Source organism: Corapipo altera, unplaced genomic scaffold, assembly GCF_003945725.1.
Source record: "Corapipo altera isolate COAL_440 unplaced genomic scaffold, ASM394572v1 44b, whole genome shotgun sequence".
Lineage (NCBI taxonomy): Eukaryota > Metazoa > Chordata > Aves > Passeriformes > Pipridae > Corapipo > Corapipo altera.
Window position 1 is genome coordinate 2,910,868 of NW_020884932.1, and position 27,055 is coordinate 2,937,922.

Consider the following 27,055-nt stretch of genomic DNA (forward strand, 5'->3'; position numbering starts at 1 on the left):
TTTCTCTAACAGACCCACTAAACTGGATTAACTTGTTTCAAATTAAACAATCCATGCTTTGTACAAATCGGTGAGATAAACCCATTGGAATACACGTGCAACTGGCGTCAGTGAGGCCATTTCTGCCAAGCTGTATCTATCTATAGCTTCTGGACTGTCGCAAGTATTTAACTTGTTCCAAACTACTCCCTTGTTTAATTCAAGAGAACTTTAGCACAGATGTAATGGGTATCACACTGTAAGTACCCAACCATTCCAAATCCCTTTCTGCACTGACGTTCTTCCTCCAAAACTGGATTAGATCAATAATCACCTGGTATAAATGTTACAAAACCTGAAGAGAAAACCCACTAAATTGAACTCCTCCCCTAATCATAGGAAGAAACCTAGCATGGTAACACACAAGAAAAGAAAACTTCTCATTCTCAGCACTCACAAATGAGGACAAAAAGTTTGTAAGACAAGGCAAAACCTATATATAGGTGTTTTCTTTTGGTAGCTTTAACAGAAAATAAAACAACCCCAATAACTAGACAATTTATTTTTCTTTCTCTCTGTCATTCACACTTGGCCAGAAATATTTCTTTCTAAATGTCTAGCTCTATTATTTCCTGTCTTTCTATTTCTTATCCCATAATAATTAACTTCAGATATAATCAATCAATTAGGAACAAATTCTTTTCAGTCGTACGCCAAATCAGGAGAGTCGGGTTCATCTAAATGCAGTTCTTTCCTCATTGACCCTTCTATCTCTGCTGCCAAAGAATCCTGTTAAAAATAAGCACAAAAGAGAAAAAAATATCCCAGTATTAATATTTTCCAGAAAATAAAAAAGGTTTAAAAATTTAAATTGACTTGAACTCTGGAAGACTAATGTAGATATTTAAAGCACTGATAAAATGTGGCTTAGCTTCATTCTGCTACAGTTTTTAACACCTAATGACATACAATATCTGTCAAAAGAACCTAAAAACAAAATCCCAGGCAACAACAGAATTCAGGAGCCCCAACTTCCTGGACTGAATTCCCTACTCAGTAACACTCACCCTTCACATATAAAGTTTTGCTTGATAGGTTTTTATTTAAAATAAACAGAAAACACTCTTCTCTTTCACAACATCACCCAACCATCTACAAAGACGAAATGGTTCCTGGCATAAAGCATTACATACTTCCCCCATAAGGTTACAGGTGACAGGCCATCCATTTTCCATGGGTGGTCAGTCAGTTTTACTGCTGGGTGTAGAGTATAAGTGTCAAATATTCACAAACCTAAATGATCTTTCATGCCATGATTCAACATCTGAAAATCATTTTCACACAAAACACATAAACCTATCTCAGCACAAGCATTACTGTTTGCAGCTTTCAACAGTATTTTGTGCAAGCACAACTTGTATTATTAAACATCTGCACTTTAAATTGGCCTGTGTTCAGTCTAAGAAGGGAACACAAAAAGGCAAGCTAAGCCTTTGCTGGCAATTTACTTGTGTAAATAAATGTGTTCTTCCTCAGCAGTAAGACAAGACATTGCTAAAGATAAGGAGGGCCAGATTCTGCTGCTTGATTGCATTAATGTAATTCAAAGGAAACCACTGATACCACTGCCTTCAGAAGTAATGGAACTATTCGAGAGATATACAGGCAAGCAGAGCCAGTCACTGGACATATTCTTCTTACCCGCTCTTTTTTACTCATTTCTTTGATGGTACTGCATATTCCCTGTGCTCTAAATGTCATAATCACATGAAACCACTGAAACTGCCAAAATTGGTTGCCATAATACAGATTAGCAACAAATATTCTTTTAATGAACCACTGAATTTTCAGTGATCCTAAACCAAGAAGATTAAGTGTAACCCTATTTTTAGTACTGAAGAACTAGAATGTAGATCATAAGAGACTAGAAAGATGCCATGTCTGGAAACCATTGTTATCAGGAAGTTATATCTTCAACAATACTGAAAAACAGGAAGTCCTAATGCTTTCTACTGAAGATCAGCACCCTAGTACAGCAGATGCATACCAAAGATGCACGGATTGGTGTAATAACCTGTTAATGTTACCCATGACACACAGCATAAGCACAGCCAACTGCAGGTTGTATACAATACTGCAGCAAAACCAAGTAGCTGCACAGTACCACTGTTTCAGAACCAGTTATGCAAAACTGATCACTCAGGTATCCTTTAACATTATACAAATATACATTTCACCCATTCTTATGTCTGGCCCAGCATCCTATCCCTGAAGCTGTAATTCAGATAAGAACACTTCCTTTGCTTGGTTGTTCTCTGGTGTGTGCAGGTTTTTTTTCTTAAATCTGCTTACCATAGGGAAGAGTCCGAGGGAGTGGTACCGACGTGATATAGCATTTGGCATTGTCTTGTTTCTGAGGTTTTTCAGCTCTTCTTGAGCCTCATGAAGCATTTCCATGCACTCTGCATACTTGTCTTCCAGCTCTCGCAACTGTAACACATAGAAAACAGTACAACACCTTATGGGGTGCACTATTATCATAAAAAGCCTACAAATTCTTTTCACACTGGTAAGCGATAAAGGTGTAGGGAAGAATATTCCTTTAAAAGGAACAGAACTCCAACAAGTCACTGTAACTGAAAATCATTAATAACATGGATGATTCTGATCAGCTTTAGCGGCTGATCACTGCCATGATGACCACAGAGGAAAACAGTGCGGGCAGAGGACAAGACTTTTCACAGCGTTCCAAAGGACTTTGGAATTTTAAAACCTATACTTGAATGCATACATACATATACATGTATAACCTTCAACAGCCTAAGACCATTCCTCACTTTTAGCTTGACTTTCTGAGGAAACACATCTTACGTAATCTCTCCGTCTGCAGATGTCTGCATACCCTCACAGTTTTTATCAGTCACTTCAACCAAGTCTGGCAAAGGGACAGAATTCTAAAATACTGCAGTCCTACAAATTTGATAAAAATAAGCTATTTGGCTTAGAAAGAGAGATCCTGTCCACTTTCTTTCCTAAGAAAGTGATGGAGAAGAATGAGCTCAATCTTTTTGGAGCCCCACAGATACAAAAGGTCCACCAGCAGGAAAAGCTTCTCTGGGCATTCCCACCTTCAATGCCAAGTAGTCCAACTACAACACACATCCTAAGGGGACTGAGCTTTATTCATTCTATTTTGTCCACTTTGTCTTTTGGGGACTATATTCGCATGAACATCGAGCAATCCTGGACTGCCTTCAGTTCATTCACCGAACAGACAGAGTTTAAAAGAGCTCTTCCATGTTATTTCACTATTCAAAAAAGGCTTAAACTATCAGCCTAGAGAAGTCAACCTCTGAAGGGGTTCCTATACAGCTATAAGCTTCTGTTTTTGAAAATGTATGTTAGTTGAAAGAGGAGAGAATAGGAAAGAGAAAGTTTTGAATTCTACTAGGAACATAAATGTTCCTTCATTCCATATACATAGGGAAAATTATTTAATACTTCTCATCCAGCTTAGAGTAAACCTCTCATGGCAAAGTGAACAGTCATTGCCCTGCAACTAAATTATTGTCTTACTAAGTAATGTACTCACCTCTGCTGTGAGCTGTCTCTGGGCATCCTTAGCTGCTCCCAGATGCTGGACAAGTTCCTCATTTTCAACTGCACACTAAAATACGACAAAAAATGTTAGAAATACTGTGACGTTTTGTCTTGTGATGATATTTGTATCAAAATTCTAACTTTTCTCAAACCTCCTCTGCAGCAATATTAGTCCACATGTTAGTTTAAAAACATTTAAAATGTTAAGACAAGAACACACAGCATCAGACTGTACACTGCTGAATGAACCTCCAAATGAATATGTGCCCACTGAAATACTTGCACTGACATTCTTGTTTTACCAACATTACTCAATGCAGCATTTTACATCTAATATTTAAAATAAATTTAACCACTGCATTTGACAAATCATAAATGCATCTTCTAATAAATTGATGCTTTCTAGTCAAGTATGCTAGATATTAAACATCAAACAAGGTCACCCACATAAGGAGAACGGAAAAGTTCCTTTTGGTTCTAGAACACAGAGGATTGTAACCTGTCCTCCAGCTACATTAGTAGCAAATAGCAGAAGTCCCACAACTGGATTCCTTACAGCTTTGGCCTTTTTCTGCAGATCGACTATCTGAGAGAGAAGATGGGTGATTTCTTCTTGTTGCCGGGCAGCATCTTCAGTTTTCTTTGCTAACTCTTCGGAGATATTGGCAATCTGGATGTTTGCATCCCCTTTAAGATAAGTGATTACAATTAACACCACAAAACCAAAAGCAGAAAAGTAAGCATAAAGATGTTCTATTGAAACATCACTTGATTCAGCAGAATCCTACTCCGATACACAGTGAGACACTTTCGAAAAATAACATTGGGACACAAAACCTGAAAGACATCAAGTGTTCATGCTGCAAAGGAGACTGTACTTTCCCATAACCTTTTCAATGCCAAACTATTTTTAACTGAGAAAAATTCAGCTTACAGCCAGCATTTTCTGCTGTTAAATTTCAGCCAGAAATTTTCTACTCATTTCTTTAAGGAAAATAAGTACCACAGAAAAATATGACTGACTGGGGCTTTTTTACTGAACTACTTCAAATGAGAGGTATAAAGGAGTAGGGACATACTCAGCTCTTTTACGCAGTCGTTGACAAGCTGCTGTTCTTTCTCTTCATAAGTAATTGTTTCAGTCTTCAGCTGACAGGCCTGTTCAAGAAATCCACATCAAATATGCTACATTAGCACATTTGTTCTTTGCCAGTCTGTTGTTGCACTTCCATCTGCTTCAGAAAGACAAGCTATTCTAATCACTCCTTCATGAAGACAGTGAAAAAACTACAGTTTTTGCCTGCCCTCCCTCATGTTCTGGAAAAAAGAGTCAGGTGAACATTCAGCAGAGACATTACTGTATGGAGAAATTTACATCATTATCACCATATCCCCACTAGATGTCACTTGTGTATTTTGCACTAAAAGTAAAAAACCATAAAACCAAAAACCCCTGAACATACAAAAAATGAGCATGCAGAGCTTGATTTGGTCACCTGAGCAAAGCTAGGTATCATCACAAACTAAATAAATGCTTGGTTTCAATAACTGAATTAAACATTAAAGTATTTAAAAGACATTCAGATAGTATTTGAAAAGTTCTGGCACTGTAACTATATACCCCACTAAACCTCTCAGTGCTGCCTCCTTCCCTGCTTTGTCTTTTCTGCTCTGATTCTAGAAGTGCCATAAGCAGTGTGGCTACAGCCAGCTGGTTCTGTCTGGCACCACGTTGGTGGGTCTGTAATCTATCCCCAGTGCTGGGGGAATGAACAGACACCCATGGACTGCATCTGTAGAGAACTGCACAGCTCACAGGTTTCAGGTTTGGCTTCATCCTGTGCCTTCCTGGCAGGCACAGACTGCACCTCCTTGGATGGGAGGGCAGTGTTACTTGGGGTTGTCCAGTCAGCTCCTGACACAGTGGTTCTCTCAGTTCTAACCCTACCTTCATTATTCTCAGGCCATCTACTGCTCATCTTCCTTGAGCAGCTTCTCAGTTAAGTGTATACAGCAGTCTCCATTACATGGTATCTTGTGCAAAGGTGTGACGCTATCTCTTTATAATGGGCCCTGCATTTGCAGTAGAAAATGGTAATGACACTTTTCACATATTCATTCTAAGATCAAAGGTATCTCTTCAGCTATACTCTGCTATGCATTTGCAAAGTGGTAAAAAGCTCCCAAGGTTTAAAAGTTGTACTGAAAATATAAAATGATTCACTTCATATTCAATTATGAAGTATTACTTCTGACATAGAACAGTAAATTAACTGCCTGAGTTGAAACACAAATTGAAGAAAGTTAATGCAAACTTAGGGTAGCAATTATTATTTTGACCAACACTGAATTTGTATCAGAGAGACCACGCCAGCCTACAAACTTCAGATCTGCAGCTACAGTCACATGAATCTACCACGTCAGCTCTTTAAGACCTGTTTCAAAGTGCAGTGCTGAACTTCAAATTTGATCTGCCCATGCTCCTGCGCATTCTTTTGGCACAAAACCGGCTTTGCATGTAGCTTCATTCAGGAAGAATTTCTTCATGGAAATGGTTAAGCATTGGAAAGGACCGCCCAGGGAGGTGGTGGAGTCACTGTCCCTGGAGGTGTTCAAGAAATTACTGTCTTAGTGCCTTGGTCTAGGTAACAAGGTGTTGATCAGTCAGAGGTTGGACTTGATCTTAGAGGTCTTTTCCAATCTAAATGGTTCTGTGATTCTATGTAGCTTTCACACTTCAGCCTTTCCTTCATTTAGAAGGATAAAGGATGGTGATCAAACAACTAGAGAGAGTTTTGTGTCGCATATGGAATTATATACTCTTAGTTAGACTCTCTCAACTTTTAATACACGCTTCCCAATACCTGTGGTTCTGGTATTTAACTGAACAACTATATTAAGCAAAACACAAGGGGAGCAGTTTCACCTCAGATCTAAGCACAACATTTTCCTCTTCAAGGTCCTTGAGTTTCTTTTGAAGAGAGTCCAAATGAAAGTAGTTCTGGACGGAGGAAGAAGATTCATTCCTCTTCAGCCTTGTAACAAAAGCAACAGTTTTAACTCATTTTTACCTGTATTATGGCCAATCTTGCAGAAGAACAGACTGAACAGAGGTCTCAAAACAAAACACCTACATGAAATACAGCTTATTCATACTTTTGGGCAGCAATAAATTTGTAGTGAATTTTAAAAGAGAACATTTTAAAAATGTATTTATTATTCCACACATTTCCTATGAAAAAGTTATTCAGCCAAGGTTGTGAGAAAAGAAACCACCTTACTACAGGGAGCAACTCAATAGCTCCTGATTAATGCTGCACACGCTTCACCAGAATGCAGCAATAACTCTGCAAGGGCAGACAGCCCCTCAGAGCCTGCAATGCTGTTCAGCCAGCTAATTGCCTGGAACCCACACTATAAGCCATTCTTTCTCTTTCCCTTGGCTTGGAATTTTTCCATAGTGCCTTTAGGTCCTTCAAGCACAAAGGTCACACATGTAGCATGTTCTAGCACATCATGCAAATGTATGTGGTGTACTGGGCTACTGTCAGCAGGGCCCATGTCTGCCTCCAGGCAGCACTGCATCAGCAGCCTCCCTATGTACTTTCTGCTCCTGACTCTTGTTGGCACCTGGATAGCCAGCTGATTCAGTGCAAATCCTTACAGCTGGTGCCATGCACCAAGTTCCGTGTCCCATTTATAGTTCCAGCCAATACAGGGATAATTTTACTACTTTTCAAAGCTATTAAATTGTCCGAACTACCCATGCTTAGTAGCAGATGTAAGGTTCAACACTGCAGATCGATTAACTTACGGGGTGGAACAGATGGACTCTGGCTCACTTTCCTCAGCAGCACTGGTATAGAACTGGAGCAGTTCATCTTTCATGGAGAGCTCATGCCGCAACTGAGAAACCTGCACAAAGAAAGAGTTTGCAGATCAGTAATTTGATTTTCTAGACACATTCTTAAGTAAATCCACTACAAATTAGCAAGTTATTCATCCTCCAGGCATCAATTTCAGACTACATCAAGAGGCCAAGACTGAAACAGACCAGAATCATTTCTGTTATTTCTTAGAAAGGAAAAGCGTGCCTTTTAAATTAGCCACTAAATGTTATTTTTTAAAATTCAAAAATGCACTTATCCACTGCTTTTAGACATGTTTCTCTTTCACATTCTTTAAGATGAGCAATGCTGATTCACTATTGCATAGTCTAGATCCATATCCACAGTAATGGATGTATTGCAATGACAGTGCAAGAAATTAATGTGGCACAATCCAGCCAAACATGGCAGATGGAGACATTTTTTCCTCTCTATGAGCCTTTACATAAAATTACTAAAATACTTGTGTAGCAAGGTTACATTTGGGACTCAAGAGCCTGTTGAGCTAGAGAACACCACTACACAGTGGGAGGCTGTCATTCTCATGCTCTTCCAACCACAGAGGCTGCAGTCAGTGTCTGGATGTCGTTTGGGCTTTTGATCACTCCAAAACATGAGTCTAGTAGTTTGTGGGATTCCCATACTTAGTACATGCATGTATCAAAAAGGAACAAAACATTGAGATTGAGTGATTAAGATTCCCTGTAACTGTGAGCTCCACAAACTTAATCTTGGTTAATTTATATTGAAATTATCCAAGAAAAGGGTTAAAAACTCAGCTACATAGTACTACACCTGCACCATTTCACAGTTGCAACTTAAGACTCCAGTAGCAAAAGATTAATTTTTATTTGCCTTGCATAGCTATAGATAGCATAACTGATCAGAAGATCCCTTTCCTTCCATTTGCCCTGCAAGACTAGATCCTCAGTTTGCACTTTCCAATGCAAAAATTGCAGAGCACATTTCTTTTTATTAAAACCTTCTGCTTTTTACATTGTAGGCATACTTTTCTTTGTAGTTATTACTGGAAAAAAACCAGAGAATATCAATAAAATAGATTTGCATCAAACAAAAAGCAGACACAATGCAATAAAGCACTTGAACTGTGCAGAATATGAAGCAAACAAGGTCATTTACTTTACTAAGGCTATTCAGTGTAATCAGAAGTGCTAAGGTACCAATTCTTCCTGAGGTTTGGGTTCTAAATAGCAAGGGGGGGGGGAAATCCCCAACCAACCACATGTTAGAAAACTATTAAATAAAATCCATGCACTAATTTTTGGAGGCTCATTTTCTCCATTTCAGGAAGAGCTAAAATGCTTAGCCAAAAATAACAATTTACTTCCCACAAGCACATTATAGCTCAGCCTCTTTAAGCAGCAAGGATTCAGATGCTGTCAGTGGGTGGGCACTAGATCATCTCCAGCTTTTGCTACTGTTTTTTCTATATGAATTAAAAAGACTGAGAATACTATTCTTACTGCCATTTTCAAGCATTCCGATCCTCCAAAACAGGGTGTACAGTCAGTAAGCCTGACCTTCTGATGGAACAGGAGCTGAAACAATGGGTACAAACTGTAACACGGGTGGTTCCTTCTGAACACTAGGCACGTTCTTATTGTGAGGGTGACCAAGCACTGGCAACAGTTTGCCCAGAGAGCTTGTGGGAGTCTCCATCCTTGGAGATATTCAAACACTGTCTCGACATGGTCCTCAGCAATGGACTGCAGGTGTCCCTGCTCGAGAAGGGGGTTTGGACAAGATGACCTCCAGAGCTCACTTCCAGTCTCAATCATGCTGTGCAACTGGGAAAAAGTCACTGTGGTAACTTCCAGAAACACCTCCCTTTGACACAGCATTTTGTGGTGTGTAACCTCACCCAGCAACTAAGCACCCACCAGCTGAGCATGTACTCTGCCCCACAAACCCCATAGGATGGAGGAGAGAATCAGAAGCTCAAAAGCAAGAAAAACCTCACAGGCCGAGACAGTTTAAAAAGTGACACTGCCCATCAAGCAATGTGAAATAAGGAATTTATTCACTATTTTCTATCAGCAGGTAGATGTTCAGGCACTTGTTGGAAAGCAAGGCCTTGGCACACATAACTGTCACTTGTGAAGAAGGCGGTCATAATCATGAACATCTCAGCTTCTTCCTCCTTTCCCTGAGCTTTTGCTGTTGAGCATAAGCACGTAAGGTATAGAACATCTCTTCGGTCAGTTTGGGTCAGCTACCCAAGTTGTGCATCCTCACAGCATCTTGTGCAGATGGGGGGCAGAGTGGACATTAAAAAAAAAGACAGGGGAGAGGGGGGTGGGTAGGAAGAGCCTGGATGTTGCTCAGTAATAGTCAAAACACTGTTTGTCATCAGCACCGTTTTAGTCACAAATCCAAAGCACAGCACCAGGTAGGCTGCCACAAAGCTTCATCCCAGGCAGACCCAATACACATTTTCATACTGAAAAAACAGGACTTGTTTTATGAACAGAAAGAGCCTCTTCTACATTTTCACAAGCCACTGCAACATGTGCCCTTCAGAGCATTCAACTGCATAATGTAGCAATAGAGACTGAGCTCTTGCCCCCATGGGATAAGGCCCATGATATGCTGGGAACCAAGATAGCTCATCTCTTTCAGGCTTTTAATTCCCTCTGCTAGCCTGAAAGCTTCACTCAGTTTCAAAACTATCTCATGAAATAGCTGCACCTATATTAGAAATAATTTAAGGAGAAGATAAAAGGATCCGCACACAGAGCACAATAGTTTAGAGACATGGGACCTAACTTGCAGGAACAATCCTTATTAAATCATGAACAACCATTTCAAGAGTCCAGCTGATTTGTTTTCCTGACTGACTGCAACTAAATGTTTAACAGGTTGGAATTATTTGATTAAAAGGAGGTGAACAGTCAATACCTTTTTACGCTGTATGTAAATAACGTGCCAAGCCAAAGAGTATTTCTGTCTTTCCAACACATTCCATTCAACAGACCAAAACCAATGTTCCTTTTTTTTAAGCCACCAATCTAGGCTATAATTCAGCTTTTTCCTTTCCTCTCCCTTAACAGAGAACAAAATCAGACCTGGACTTTAAAACCAGCTGCCAACAAAACACAAACTCTGATAAGTAACCTAGAACTAGATTAACAGGACTAGAGGGCTGTATTACTCAACAGTTAACACAGGTTTAGGTGATGTTACTTGAGGACTGACACTGTCCTTAAAGTGCTGCCTAAAAGCTAAAATGCTTCAGAAACGTCGGACAAAATCTGTAGAGGAAAAAGAAGTTGAAACTGGGAAATACTAGAAAGATTAGGAGAAGCTAAAACTAATGAGCTACTCCGTTCCAAATACAGTTCACATTGTGACTGTTTACATTTCTTTGATATCGAGCTCTAATTTCAAAGGAGATAATACCAAAGTGTAGGTAGCACCATCCCAGTGAAAAGGGACATATCTTGAGATGGGAGCTGCAGCAGTCTTACTGAACATTAGTAATACAACGGCAGGTAGACACATCGTACCTTGGAATTACACTTCTGCTGCTGAAAAGGCAGACAAGCATCTCTGTGACCAAAATACTTTACAATTAAGGAAGTTTTCCAATATAATGTTTATGCATTTAGAATATAATACTGAAATAGTAAGCTTAGACTAAAGTGTCTGTGCACAGGGTGTCTGTGCTTGCTTTAGTGCCCTTACCCTTTGTTCTCTAGTGCACTACAGGAAAAATCTCAGTTCCATCAGTTTTTATTGAACATGATCACAGTCCCTCCCTAAACATAAACAGCACCTAACAACACAAACTCAAAAGACAATCCCAAGAATCTCATGCCTTTCGCACAGGTTTGTACTACTTTGACATGTACCTACCAATGTGGCATCTTACAAGCACACAAGAAAAACTCAAGCAGCAAAATAGGATGGACAGAAGGCTTTGTCAGGACAAGTTTGGTGGGTCAAAGAGATATAAAGCTAAATTATTCATGCCGTGATACATATACCAATAAAACCTTAATTTTATACCACACACCAGAAAGAACTTGTCCCTGTATTACAGAAACCATATATCCCCCAGACAAACCACTTTAGGCAGTTTTTACAGAATTTTAAAGTACCAAATAAATTCTTTTATCTTTTACCCTTACAGACAGCTGTCTTAGTTACTGTTCTGTTTAAATATTCAAAGTTCGGTTTTAATGGAAAATCTGAAACCTACTAAAGACAGATTTTCAATACACAAAAGTGTCATGACTTTAAAGCCTGATGAGCTCTGCCTCAAAAGCATCAGTTTCTGAAGGAGTCAAAATAAGAGCGTGAAAGAGGGGTGTTGACAGAACATATGGCCCAACATACCAAGCCACCTGGTAAGAGGTTTATTTCTGGTGGCACTTTTCCTAATGCTGTTTCTCAGTCCTAAATAAAAATAGACCTGGACAGAGGCAGTCCTTCACCTTCCTCAGTCAAATTTTCCTCTCTGGATGGATGGTATGAAGGCATAGTCCTGCTCACTCACTTTGCACATACCTAGTAAATGTCATATTGACCAATGCACAAATAAATTTGTCTGCCATATGATAGGACTTGGGCAGCAAGCAACAGCACTCATTGGGACAGAAGAGAATTCGTTTTCCTTGCTAAAGAGGGTAGGCCAACCAAAAGATATTATTTCAATGTGTGTGCTCCACTACTATTTACCACACATCTGGGATCCCTCCATCCACATTTTATTCACCAGCATATCTCAGATATAACGCAACACCTCACACCTCTGAGCAGGTTTCATTATTTATTTAAGTTTTTAATCCACTGTGGTTCATTGTTCTCCTGTTTGCCCTACAACTGTAAGATTTATGTCTTGCTCAAAATCACATAGGGATGAGATTCACAAACCCAGGTCACTGTCCCAGAAAAAGAGAAATAATATTTGCTCCCAGCTCAATTAGTAGGTCAAAGTTTAATGACACCTCTAGTTACAGATAAAGAGCTCTTTTAAAGCATCCTGGCTGGCTCCATCCAAAATACATCTATCAAGAATCTGCCAGCACCTACATCACCCAACTTCCTATTCAGAGGAACACATTAAGAAATAGCAACTAAATAAATATTTGATTAGAACCTGAATGTATATGGGAGACACATGCTACACTGTTTTAAGTAACACCCTTTCTGGCACATTTTATAAATCACACAAAGCGCGCACTCCCAGCCCAGAACGCCAACCATATCCTGGGCTACATTAAAAGAAGAGTGGCCAGCAGGTCAAGGGAAGTGATTCTCCTCCTCTACTGCAATCTGATGAGCATCCAGCTCTACAGTCCTCAGGACAAGACAGACATGTACCTGTTGGAGCAGGTACAGAGGGGGGCCACAAAAACGATCAGTTGAATGGAACACCTCTCCTATGAGTTGGGGTTGTTCAGCCTGGAGAAGAGAAGGTTCCAGGAAGACCTTATGGCAGCCTGTCAGTATTTAAAAGGGGGTTTATAAGAAAGTTGGGGACAGACTTTTTATCAGGGCCTGATGTGATAGGACAAGGGGTAATGGTTTTAAACTAAAGGAAGGTAGATTTAGACTAGATATAAGGGGCACATTTTTAACAATGAGGGTGGTCAAATATTGGAACAGGTTGCCCAAAGAGATGGTGGATGCCCCATCTCTGGAAACATTCAAAGTTGAGCTGGATGGGGCTTCAAGCAACCTGACTTAGTTGAAGATGTCCCTGCTTATTGCAGAAGGTTGAATTAGGTGACCTTTAAAGGTCCCTTCCATCCCAAATGATTCTGTGGTTCTATGAATTGAGAAACACATGCACCATCCCATTATATTCTAAACATGCTCATCAAATGCCTAAAACATTGTTATTGCAGTCAAACACAACCACATGTATGGAGAAGGTGAAATTAGAAGAAAATTCTCCCCATCACTGCATATACAGCACTCAGGTACAAAAATCTTACCTCTTCCCTGATGTGTTCTACTTGCTCCTCTAGGAAGTCATTTCTTTCTGTCAGTGATTTATTCTTCTTCAACAGTGACTGGCCAATCCGAGCAGCTAATTCTAAGTCCCGTTCTTTCTGTAAAGCATTAAGAAAATAAAGCTAATTTCAATTTTTTTTTATTCACCAAAGGATCAGAGGGAGGGTAAAATTGCCATGAAAGGGAAGGAATAAGTACTTCAACAATAAAAATACTTTTTCCTTCTGTGAGGATTTGTTTGGTTAGGTTTTTTTGCTAATTTTTGCTTCTTCTATTCCTGCTTATGTTACATCCACATGATTCTGAAAAGATTGACCCACGCAGATTTATTGAACAATACACAAGAAAGCACAGCTTCAAGGTCTGCAGTAAAACCACATGAAAAACAAGGTGAAACGAGATCCAGTTCTCTATTATAGCCTTGTAAAAACTAACTACTAAAGAAAACTATTCCATCACCTTGCTATACAATTTGAAGAATGCAAATTGCAGAAAGCACTGAGCTTTAGAGGTCGTATTTTAAAGAACTCTGAAACACAATAAAAATACCAGAGAACTTTGTCATTTCAAAGCATTCTTCAATTTCCACTTGCTCCACCTCTAAATAAAAGGCAATAAGCTATACAGGAGCAGAAGCCAATTACACCACAATGAATGCTCAGCTTCTATCTTCTTTGTGTATGTACATCCATTAGTGCTTTTGTATCAAAGCAAATCCTAACTCCTTCCTTTTAAGAGATGCCCAAATCAACATTAAGTGGTTACTCTCATGTCACACTTGACCTTTTCTTCCCCCTCCTCTGTAAGCACAAGAGTTCCTGACAGTTCACCACATGTACCAATAAAAACTAGAAGATTATCTTTTTGACAGGTACCTATGGATGTCTCAGCTTTGCAGAAGCTGATACGTGGGGTTGTAATTTGCGTGTGAGAGGATAGTAAAATGCTTAGAATTTTGTGCCATTCATTAAGAATTTCTATTTATCATTTTATTATTCAACTACTAGATCCTTAAAATAGTGGTAAAATGGTGCTCTGGTTAACACCACACATATCTTTAGTTCAACACAATTTGAGGCAGAATTTTCTCCCTAGTACTGAAAATACTGCTTGGGGCTTCTTTACTGGCACTAAAAATCATCCAGATTTTATGACTAAATGCTGCCTTATGTCATGTATATGTTAATGACAAAGCCTACAAAACCTACAGTTGCTGAACATATGGATTAGAAGCCAACGAATTTGAATGAGGAGACTTTTGTAGTAGAAAAAGAAGTCATACAATAACCAGTAAATGAAAAGAGAGGTTATCGATCACTGCTGCATAGCATTTTCCAAATGGTTTCTGAAGGTCAGACCTATATTTGCATTAAAAACTACTGGTATTATCTAGCCATAAAATCTTTATCTAATCTTATGTACGATCTCTCAGAACAATGAAGTTACCCAAAAAACATTTGGTTTATGTATCAAGCCAACTTATTGTTTACTAATTTGGCTCACTTCATAAATACAAAGTGGAAGAAATATATTGTTACAGTTTTGAGTACAGAGTAAGAGCTATCTAGCAGCAAGGTTTCTAACCTCAAATTTGAGGAATTTAAGTGCATTTCCAGGCTCTTCAATTAACCTCCCTAGACTTCCTACACAATTTTTAGCAATTCAGCTCTAAATCTCAGTTTGGGGACAGGTCTCTCAGTCACTTAGTGATAAGGAACTGATTTATTACAGCAATGCGTAAAAAAAAAAATATTGGGAAGCAGGACACACACTATTATTAGAAAGGGATGAGAAAGCATTCATGAAGGAATCTGCTCCTTTTCTTACCATGTACCCAGGTAGGCCTGGTGTCATTCCCTTTGTTTAATTTCAAGATAACAGGCACGGATTTTCAAAATCTCTGTACATGCACATATGCTGTTTAGAGATTCTCCCTTTCCTACCTTCCCAAATGCTGTACCTTTTATCCTATCACCTTTGTAATGCAATCATTTGAAGTTTGCCAACATGAAGGACAGACAAGGGGGTAGGTTTTGTTCTTTTGCTCACTTGTGTGTGTGAAGGTAACAGAAGGAGTTAAATTCTGCAAATGGATGTAATTTCTTGCGATAGTTATTATCTGGAGAAGAGAGAAAGGTGCAGTAAGTGCACCTCTCCCTATGAATAGAGTAACTTGATCAGAAATGATGGTCAAATAAAACAAAAAGGCTCAGTGGAAGTATTTTTTTTAATTAAAGTTTCACATATTACACACTCCTGTCATTTTTCCCTTGCCATCATACAGGTGGGAGAGTACATCAGAAGCTTTAAAACACTGGCTCAGCAAGTCCTTCAAGCATTGCTCCCGTGAGTGTGATGCCTGGATCTATAGACATTTGGCTGCATAGACTCAGGGGAGGAAACAGTTTGGCAGAATGCTGCATCATTACTAGAAGGAGCCACAGAAAAAGTGCAGCAAATCTCAGCCAAATAAGGCAAAGGGAACAGGACACAAACAGGTAGCAGACTGTTACTATGAACTGACGAATTATTCCAGGACAAGTCTTTTGGGTAAAGCATCAGTTTTAATAGATATTTCATTCATTCCCATGCTTGTTTCCTTTCAAAATTAGAGGAAGAACAGACCACCCAATGTATTTTGGTTAAACAGATCCCATTTTTACACTGCTATTGTAATAAGCAAGCAATTAAATATGAAGGATTACACTACATTCAGCCATGAACTAATACGATTATAACAGTTTTCACCTAAAGAATTACTCATAAACATTCTTTGGAAAATCATTGCTCAAGTTCACTGCAGAATAGCAGCTAATTTCACTCAAATGATTTGTTATTATATTTATTGAACATAAGTACCGTACTGTGACATTTGATTTTTGACATTTCTTGAGTGCCAAGGACTACAGGAATAACAGCTTACATAAAAATGGTATTAAAAGAACCCAGAAAGAACAATCAGACCAACCAAACATGAGGTAAAGAAAAGGAGACAAATGGAGTATTAGATATTTTCTAATTTTCTGTCTATCTACTGCTCTGGAAAGACATTATTTGAGATAATAATTATGAATACTAGACTGTAAATTATTTTCATTATTTTCCGAAGTGAATAAATCCATCAATAATAATACTCTTAGCTTTAAAAGTACTGTAAAAATATGTGCCATTTTAAAACGATTCCCCCTCCTCCTCCTCATTCGTTAGGGAAAACATTTGGCCAAAAACAAGTTAAAAGGCCTCAACTGAAAAATAAAAACAAGTAATGTGATTGAGGTAAACAAAGGACTTCTACTTAGAAAGAATATTTACTTTACCAATGAGATAAAGTATACATACACTCAATGCGCTTATTCCTTCTCACTAGAGGATAGTCTACAATCAATCTTGAGTAGTGGTACCATAAAAATTTCTGTACTTCATTCTCATACTGTGTATAGATCCTTAAAGAAATTAAATACTTGCCTCTTCAAGAAGACGTGTTACAGCATCTATGTCATTGTATGTTTTAGTCATCTGGCCCACTCTTTCAGCACATAAAACTGTAAGGAAATAAAACAAAACATTAATCATATTGGCAATACTATTGGGAGAGAATCATAGAATACTGTGAGTTGGAAGGCACCCACAAGGATCACAGAAGTCCAACTCCCATCCTTTGCAAGAAATATCTAAGTTTAAGTGTGCATAAGTTTTCATCATAACAAGTACTTACATCAACTTTTGGGTAAGCATACCAAGAGCTAAAATCCCGAACCAAACAAAACAACAACTAAACAAAACCCCTAAAAACACTAAACCCACCCTCAAAAAAATTATCAAAGCCTCACATTACACTGAGAATGCAAATGTTTTCTTATAATGAGCATTTACTGTCGCCAGTAGCCGAACAAACTGTTAAAACGTTAACTTTCTTCTCTGAATACAAATGCCTTGAGTTTATTTAAAAAAAAAAAGGCAAGAAGTCAAAACAAATGTTCTTAGACACATAATTAGGATTATATCATGTCACCTACTCATTGTATGACATGCAGTAGAGTTAATCCATGAATAAGCAACTCTAACACTGTCAGGAACACTGTTCAACAGAAAGATACTATGTCATATAAAGTTGGTAAGAACTGGGTTTTATGGTATAAGACAGCAAAGTAAATATAAAATCCATGGAAAATAAGAAACAGGTCTTTTAATTCCCAGGCCACACTACAGTGACCACAGTACCACTCATAAACAATATTTACTTAGACTGGATGAGATGATTAATCACTAAGTGATTAATCAGGAGTTTTGATAGACTGAAGAAAGTATGCAGCAGTTCAGTCTATCACCACAGATGATTCTTTAAGAAGCTATACTGAGTTATCTAGAAGTCAACAAGTTCTCTAAAAATCCACCAATGATCAGAGAAAACAACAGCACTTTCTGCTCTACCCTTCTATTTTTTTTATTTTCAGCTATACCTATTCCTCAAACCCTATAATTATGGAAAAAAAAGACTGGTAATGAAATTCAGTGGATCACATGGACCATGAGTTATCAGGCTGCTGTAGCATGAACTGGTCTTCAGGGGATTTACCCTTGACAATGTCAATTAAATCTCAGTCTTACAGATTAGCTAATGTTGTTCTAGTGAACATTAGGGCAGGGAGAGGGGTAGGGGGTTGGGAGAGACAGATAAGACCTAATAAGATTTAAATGGTGGGGGGAAGAAAAAAGAACAACTGCACAGTAACATTACCAGGAGATAGTCTGTCACACTAAGGAAACAACACTACCCAATTCATAAATATACAATCTGCATATACACAAATGCACAGTTGATCACCACTAAGGCACATGAATAATATATCGAATGCAACAGCACTTAGGTGTCTGTTGAAATATTGGAGGATTTTTTTTCCATATCTAAATATCAGAAAATTGCTTAAACTATGGCAAGAAGTTCAATTTCTTTGTTTATTTTCCTGTTTCTCTAATTCTACTTTTGAGGATCACATCCCGAAAACATTTACAATATTTGGTGACATCAGTAGTGCCAGTGAACTCCAAAAAATGCCATTCAGAAGTATTCAAAAGATAACTGCATTTCTGCAAAAAAACAAGCCTGAAAGTGGTAACAGTAAAAAGTAATAATCTGACAAACATTACATAGCAATAGAAAGAATAACTATACTACTACACAAGCAAAAAAAAGTGGATCTGTAAACTACAAGCTATATTAGTCAAAAGCAGACTAAACAGGATTTCACAGAAAAAAATGCAGTAACTTGCACAGAACATCAGTTATAATAAACAAAGACGTTTGCTATAAAAACTTCACATAAAGACAGAAGGTGTAATGTCCAGACGACTATTCACACACAAACAAATCGATATAATCATAAACTCAATTTTGTTTTAAATACAGTAAGTTCGTAAGTCATGCCATAAAACATCTATCAGAAACCTTGACGCCAGCAGGTTTCAAAAACAACTGCACACTAAATGGTTCCCTTGGTTACAACATTCCATCACTACTGTAAAATAACGTTTGATATTCTCATTAGCAAGACCATTTGAACTCTGTACCTAGCACTAACAATCACCATTGAGTAGGACTGGCAACCTCACACTGTCCTAATTCAGGTGAATATATAACCTTCCTAATATCCAAGCTGATAAAGGATGGTGTTACCACAGACAGGATGAAGTCACTCAGCTGGCAGAGTGACAAAGGTTGCTTTGTGTAGCTGCTCCCTTGGTTATTCCTTCAGGACCTCCCATGTAAACCTTAACATGGCAGGGTAACATCACAGCCTTATCACAACAGACACTACTAGCAGGGAAGTAGAATCTAATCACCAATAGCTTTTATATCTTGAAATTTGCATCAAAGTTCTTTTGGTCATTGTTAAAACAGAGCTCTTCATATACAGTTCTGCCAATGTGAAAGGGTTTCAAAGCAGAAATGTTCTTTTATGCATCCTCATAATGTAAGTGGAAATAAACTTCAACAGACTGCATATAATAAAAATTCCTCCTTCAGGTCAACTACTGCCCATACTACTATTACTAGATACAACACTGAGGAAACAGAGCTACTAACTGAAAGCAAGGACTTCCTTTTGGAAGGAGAGCAAACTTGTAAAGAGGTGTCGCTTTCCACCACTCAGAAACCAACAAGGCTTTTGGGGAAGAGAAATTGAAAACTGAGGGGAGAGTGCAATTCAGAAGCAGTATTAAAAAATAAAAAAAAAAAATCAAAAATGTCTAAAAATTGTGATTCAGCCTCTACAGATTACAAGACAACATTTGGCCAATTCCTAGTATAGTAACTTTCATTTCCTTAGTGATCAAAAAAAATCTATCTGTGAAAAAGACATACTATTTTAAAAAATCACTTAGAGGTATCATCAGTGAAATACAGACAGGAAAAGTAACCCACCCACCCCCCCCCCATCTCTAATGGATCCTGTTTAGTGGGTTTCTAGCCTCCTGGAGTTTCTCCTGAGTATAAGAGCCTGGTAACACTGCTGTAAAGATAAAACAAGAGCAAATGAAGGACAGTGCCTCGTAATGCAAAACCTACAGTGCTGACCTGGTTTTGCTCACTTGCAAACCAGTAGTAGTTTTGCTTGAGGGTGATAGGGGAGCATACATAGGGTCTAAATGCATGGATGCATGCAAACAGCCAAATCAAATGCACTTTGCATCTCTCAGCTTATGGAGAAGGCTGATAGACAACACAGAAAGAATAAAATAAAACAAAATAAAATGCTACAGCAAGTGGAAGAACCATAGAATTCCAAAAAGAAAGTTGAAGAATGTGCTTTGGTAACTGCTTTGAAGCTAATGTCACAGATCCAGAACAGGAAACAAGGAACAGAGAAAAGTCCCATCACCTTATTTTCATGACAACACTAAATACATGCTACTGGGGACATACTTGCAGTTTAAAGCCAAACACACAAATCAGATCAGACACAGATCAAATATTTCTTCTGCCTTGAAGTACCCAGCACCATTTTCATACTCTCTTAAAGCTTGCAAATTTACTGATACCCACATTCCTGTGTTTCCAAATCTCAGTACAGCTGAAAGGATGTACTCTGCCTCTTTCAGGCTCTGAGCTCAGCAACAACCAAGCACTGATTCCCCAGCTGAAGACGCTCAGGGAGATGGAGGAACACATGTACCTTCCTGGATTGGTCCCAGAAAGTCCCACAACTAAGCATGTTGCTTAGAGGAAAGGTATGTTTCCAGGAAGAGAAAACAGCCATAGAAGGGAAGGAGAACAAGAATACCACTATTGGCAGCTTCTGCAATGAGCCACCACCCACCAAACAAAGGATTCAGGTAGAAGGAAGTAAAAAAATGAATCACAGGAGCCAGCAATCACAGGTGTCCTCAGCTCCTGCTCCCTGCATCTCTCCTCAATGCATATTCCCTTGTCATTTTTGAAACCTATCAACCAGGGGGAAACTAAAAAACTAAAAGAGAGCAGTCACTGCTGAAAAGGAAAGCTCAGCTTCTACTGCTCCTCTTCCCATCTATTTCCAACTACCGGGTAACACAGCAGGGTGAAGATGTTATCGTAAAGTTTCACTTTTGGGGCAGATAATATGGGCCTGTATAATTACAGAGTCCAACAGCAAAGGCCCTAGTGCATGAGAATTTCCCTACTACCAAAACTGACTTCCTCAAAAACCACATCAGAAGAAGGAAATACTGTTTATGGAGCACAGATCTCCGGTCATTTTAATAATGATACTTTTTACTGGCAAGGTGGCAGGGGGGGACACTGCCTTTTTTGGTAACAGTTCCCTACCCAAAGCCTTTAACTATGGCAAGGCCTACTATATTCTTGCTCAATCATGAGAAGCTCTGCCTCACAAACAGCTTCTGTCTCCCTTCTGCTCAGAGCTCTGTCCAAACACTGAAGATAAATGACAAGTGCCTCGCCTCTTAAATGTTGCACACAGAGAGGCACAGCACACACACAGTGGTGCTGACTGACCAGCCGTGCTCCTTGCTGCCACTTGGCAAGCATTAGCAATCGAAGACCCTGGCAGATTTGGACTCCTCAGCTCATGTTGGATTAATTTCTGAAAGGCTATTTTTACACTTCAAGGATAAAGCACTTGCTAAAAATCACAGCTTCAGTTTCAGAGCCACTGATAGTTCTGCTCTGGCACCGCTAACTGTGAGCACTACATCTATTCGAGCCAAGCACATGGGGAATTCTGAAACTGCCATATTATGTATACTATCTTTCAAACAAACTCAGAAAAGTTACACCTAAAATGTACTGTTACTGACACAGACTAGAAAGACTCTACACAGTAAAAATAAACATGGTAGCTTCTCCTCCACTGAAAAGGCATTTTTGGCAGCCCTGGCTAAACTGGGACAGAGGCCTCAGGTCTGTTGTTGCCTGTCACATTTGAGACAGCCTAAATAAAACACGCTCATCTAAAGAGCTTAAAAATGTTAAGAGATTACTGTCACTGGAGCTTGAAGAATGTGCTTCCAAAGCTCAACTTGCTAGAAGTCTGAATCTTATCATTACACACCAGCAGTTCCCTCAACCTTCCCCACTGCTTCCCAAGCACAAGGGCAGGCCAGACGCTGCAGAAGGCAGACGGGGATTTCAGCAGGTGGCTGTGACCCTGGTTAGAGAGATAAAGACCGGTCACAGCGCGCCAACTGCTTCACAACTGTCAGGTCACACTGTGGGCGAGCTCCAGGGAGGAGTCTGGAAGAACATGATGTTGTGAGCGATACATAGTCAGCAAGTTCAGCACACAATGCCAATAGATTTTTTTTTTAATGTTACAGACTATCTTACTGTGATTTCAATGGCACAGTTTGCAAATTAATCTTTTAATATTAAGCTGCAGTTACTGATGCTTCTAGAAAGAGAGATTTTATCTTGCCGTTCAAGGCTACGGTTCAAAGGGTGTTTGTTTACTACAATTCTCTCATACAGTATTCAGATAGCTTAGCAAATCCAATATTAAAGACTCACATACAACCTTTTGTTATTAATTAATCTCAAGTTAGTAAAAAAACCTTTCTGCTGCTACTTCTTTTCTAATACTTATACCTGAAACCTCGGGTGGGGAATCATTTGAAAGTACTTCCTCTAAGTAGGACACGAACTGCACCGAATTTTCTTGTGATGAATGAAAAATCAAGTTAAAAGAAATTTCAACAAAAATATCACACGTTTATTCCTTCTATTAGCATAAATGCAGATCAAATGTGGTAACTTGGAAAATACAGCCACAAAGTGAAACTAAGGAGATAAGAAATAGTCTCTGGAGAGAACTTGCCACTGCCTTAATGGAAACACCATTTACAGATACAGCTCAGCATAGTTCTTCTGTTAAAAGTTAAACTTTTTTTGCAGGAGTTCGTACTACTAGCCATTGAGTTACTGTCCTGACATTCTCTTCCATTCATTTCTTGTCAAGAAATGTTTTGACTGCAGTCAAAGCAACTAGTAAGTGAGTGAAAGGTTTAAACCAGGATATGGACTGTAAATCTTTAAAAATACTAAAATGAAGTTACAAGCCTGTAAGCCATGCATTGTCAGTTGTCTCCTTTCTTAAATAGGTGATTTTTTTTCCTATTCCAACTTTTTGGAAGGGATTGGTTGTGCCAAAGCTTTCAAGAACTACTAGTCTCCATTTTTTTTGCTTTACTGTTCGCAGATTTCAGAGTCCTCCATTCTAGCCAATGTCTTTGTAAGATAAAACAGATATTTTACATGTTCTTAAAGTCAGACCCCTGGAGTACCTGAACTTAAGATTTTAACAGTGATCCCAAGACTTTTTTTTTCTTTTTAATTAAACTTGAGATAAATTCTTTGTCTGCATTTACCAAGTACTTTAGATAAAGAGGACTTCTAATTTGTTACATTAGCAAATTGAAATAGTAATGACTGGCTGCCATGATAGGTCTGAAATAGGTAACAGTCTTTTTCCCGTCTCAGCTGCAAAAGCAAAAATCAAAACACAGCCCCTTTTCAGAAACAGCTAATGTAGCAAATCAGTAATCAAAGAAAACTGACAGGTTGTCCTTTCACAGCTCAGGCTTCTTTATGAACAAAAACTGAGTAGACACTATCAACAGATATCCCTGAGCAAAGTTTCACTGCAGTCAGCCCTGAGACTAGCTTATCAAATTTAGGGTAAACATATTGCTGTCAGGTAACTTTACAGCTCTAAAGCAATGCACTGACTGTAGGACTGTTCAAGGACTGCCCAGACCTTTATGAAGGTGCCTCCCATCCTCATCAAGAGAGCCAACTCTGTAACGCTGCCAGGTGTAAGGCAGTGACAGGCTCCAGAAACAGGACTGAAGGCAGTTACAGGATCAAACTGTCAGGACCGAGAAAAATCTCACTCCATTAAAATGATCGTGGAAATAACAGTCAAGAAGTACACATTCTGTACACGGAATAGGCCAAACAGTTAAGGAGTGCTAATTACACATTTTTTATCCTTTTCTTTTTAATAACTACAAATTGTTCGAGTGAAGCATATCCTCAGATTTTCCATTTCTGATACCAGATTTACAGCTAGACATGGTTAAAATGTTTCTTTTGTTCAGCATGAAAAGGCTACATGCTGACGTTTCCAGCTGCTTTACTTATAGATTGACTCATCCATTCTCTTAAGAGAAATACTAACCTTGTAAGTGCACCCCCATGCAAACATACATAGAAATACCATATATCAGTTTTGTGTATCTGTATCTCTGCTACACTGTGTAGGTGACATGAACATATAGGTGGAAAGGAGAAGGCATCTTTAGAAGGTATTTCAAATATGTACTGAGCTTTTGAGAGGAAGACATTGTAGAAAGACAGGGCTAAATTTACCCCAGATCTAATTCAACTTTTTTTTTTTTTCTCTCAAAATCAACAATAGCTTCAGACCGTCCTTAGATCTGGATGAAAAAAAGTCAACAGCAAGAATAAGAACAGCATGATGTATGCTTCAGAAACCATTTAATCACTAAAAAACGAGGAATAAAACATAAAACAATGTCAGGCCTCTCTTGATAAGCTTCCTCTCTACCCCAATCCCCAGTTTTAAATTTTCCTTTTACCAGTATTCTCTCCAGTACCTTTCTTTATTGTGCAGACACACAAGTTATCTTGGCTTCCTTCAGAGACCCACAACAGGAATGATGGATAACTTATTGACTGACTAGGTCTGAAAACCAGGTGGAATATTTGACTGTGACGAAGTTTTTACAGGGAAGTCCTCTGCAACACGATTCAAAAAGCACACTTCATTCACCAAGACTCTGGACACAGGAAGTGCTTCCCATGAGGTGAATAAGGGTGTAAATCCACAGCAGGTTGCATTCGCTGTGCTAACAACCTTTCAGTGCACTTTTACATCAGCCTTCTAATAGAGTACTTGGAAGTAACAGTTCCCTACCACAAAACTGCTATTTTAGAGCAAAATCTGCAGCACATGAACTAACAGAAATGGTGCATTCAGCTTTTGGTACCTGAAGCCCTGAAAAAAGGTTGCCAGATTGGCTGGAAGCAGCCCTAGCATAGGTATGCTCTCTATAGAGCAGGTACACAGGAGAATTTTCAAAGCACACACATTCCCATTCCCCTTTGAACAGGCCAGACGCCTGCAATACAGCAGATGTCAATTATTTCCACAAAGTATGACAAGATTTTCGGGTTGTTTGTTTTATTGAAAGTTTAAGATCCCACACTTGGATCATTTCTGTCTATGTGCTTTCAAATTCATTGATAAGCACAAAATTGCTGCTCTGTTCCTTTAGAAGTACCTGTTGGGAATGGCAACCTAAGCTGTCATAAATTTCATAAGACAGACACAATGTACATACAGAAAAACACACTACAATTCCCTTACAAAATAGGTATTGCACAGCCTAAATCTGTTGGTCATGTATTTCTTCTTTAAAGAAGTATACATAAATTAAGATTTATCTTATTTTTTATTAGTATTTTCTTAGTATTTCATCCAAATGTACTGGCTACACATTAAAAAAAAAGTAGAATTTACTAGATTTAACCCACAAACATCACTCAGATCATTTATATGTTGCCATATGCTACTACCATGAAAGTTTAAAAACAAAAGGCGAAAAGTACCTTCTTCCAAGATATCAAGACTCTGCCTGTCAAAAGTGCATTTCCTCTTATTTTCCTTTTCACAGTCATATTCGTAGCTTTCCTCTTCGTTTACTGACATAGCTGAAGTTATCCCAGATAGACACGATATGATGCCTTAGTCTCACAGGAGATGGGAAGTCATTCCCTCGGAGGCTGTATCTTCGGGGAGAGCAAAGCAAGGTCTCCACAAAGCAGGATACCATCTTTCCTTACTCACATGCTCAGCCAGGGAGCTCCTGAGTGACTGGAGTATTTGTCCTTAGCACAACAGCTTTGTGTTGTACAGATGGGGTGGAGGAGGGAAGAGACCATCTGCCTAATAATTACTAAAAGGTTTATGTTGTTTCTCATACCAGCTCTGACGGTAGCCAGTTTTTGCTCAAAAGCTCCACTAACATATTTCAGCCAAAGTTAGTGGGCTAAAAGCCTCCTCCCTGGCACTGCTCACATCAACAAGGTTCTCTGTTCTGCCCCTGCTCTTATGAGTGAAGTGGTAGCTCCCCACAAGTGTCTCCACACAGAAGTCTGACCCAGCCTCTGACTGTCACACCTGGGAAAGGGTGTGCACCGTCACAGAGTTATAAATCACCTCTCAGGTTGCCCAATGCTCCAAGTAACATAGATCTCACTGGAGTAGTGAAACATAGATCTCACTGGAGTAGTGAAGCCTGAGCCTGTACACGCACATATGCCAATCCCACCCAGCAGAGATTTTGATACCCAGGGCTATTGTACAGTACAGTCTGACTGCAGTGTCCACCACATGCTTAAACCACTGTGTGAAGAACTAGGCTGGGGAAAGGAGCTTTCTTATTGCTTTTATAGAAAAAAAACAAAAAAAGATTACACTTGTACAAAGCACTTAAATGACATATCACTGTCAAATATCATGTTTTCCACAGTCATCTTTACTCTTAGTCTGCTGTGGGAAAAGAAATATCTCACAAGTCCACATATGGCACCCTAGAGAATTTTCAAGGGTGTACATATCTCTTCTTTGTTCAACAAGAAACAAATCTCCCATGCTCTGACCTCTTGGTTTCCAACAGGTTGTATTTGCTAATCTTGACTACACACATAGGGCAGGTTAATTTTTTTATTTATCTTTTTGCAGGTATAGATATTTAATGCTTGCCAAGCTACCTCCCTTACATTAAATAGCAAACAGGTGCCCTTTCCTGCTTGCAGAAAGCATTCCTGTGTCAGGAGGCAAAACATTTGCAGACAAAGTGGGGGCACTGTGAGGCCAAAGGCAGCTCATCACCCTCTGGGGGCACACAACTGCTAGGGAGACAGACAAACAATACACTACAAGCCAGCAGAAACTAACAGTTTGGGTCATGTAGGAACAATTTCTCTGTTACCATTTCTCTAGTGGTGAGGAAGTATGAAGTAGGATGAGATGGAAAGGAACTCATTTTATACAATTATGATGAATGATTCTGTTTCAAGTTTT

At 38.9% G+C, this 27,055-nt stretch overlaps 1 protein-coding gene across 7 annotated transcripts in view; it reads right to left on the bottom strand.

The window, feature by feature from the left end:
* The window catches only part of TRAK1 (trafficking kinesin protein 1), a 128,602-nt gene that overhangs the window by 24,255 nt on the left and 77,292 nt on the right, over window positions 1-27,055 (bottom strand). For all 7 annotated transcript variants that reach the window (XM_027659433.1, XM_027659429.1, XM_027659430.1 and 4 more), the window contains 9 exons: window positions 16,914-16,990; window positions 13,430-13,546; window positions 7,394-7,494; window positions 6,506-6,614; window positions 4,659-4,737; window positions 4,136-4,266; window positions 3,572-3,646; window positions 2,332-2,469; window positions 692-768 (listed from right to left, as the gene is read on the bottom strand). In XM_027659433.1, the coding sequence (XP_027515234.1) occupies window positions 692-768; window positions 2,332-2,469; window positions 3,572-3,646; window positions 4,136-4,266; window positions 4,659-4,737; window positions 6,506-6,614; window positions 7,394-7,494; window positions 13,430-13,546; window positions 16,914-16,964 (878 nt within the window). In that variant the 5' untranslated portion in view covers window positions 16,965-16,990. The remainder of the gene's footprint in view (window positions 1-691; window positions 769-2,331; window positions 2,470-3,571; window positions 3,647-4,135; window positions 4,267-4,658; window positions 4,738-6,505; window positions 6,615-7,393; window positions 7,495-13,429; window positions 13,547-16,913; window positions 16,991-27,055) is intronic.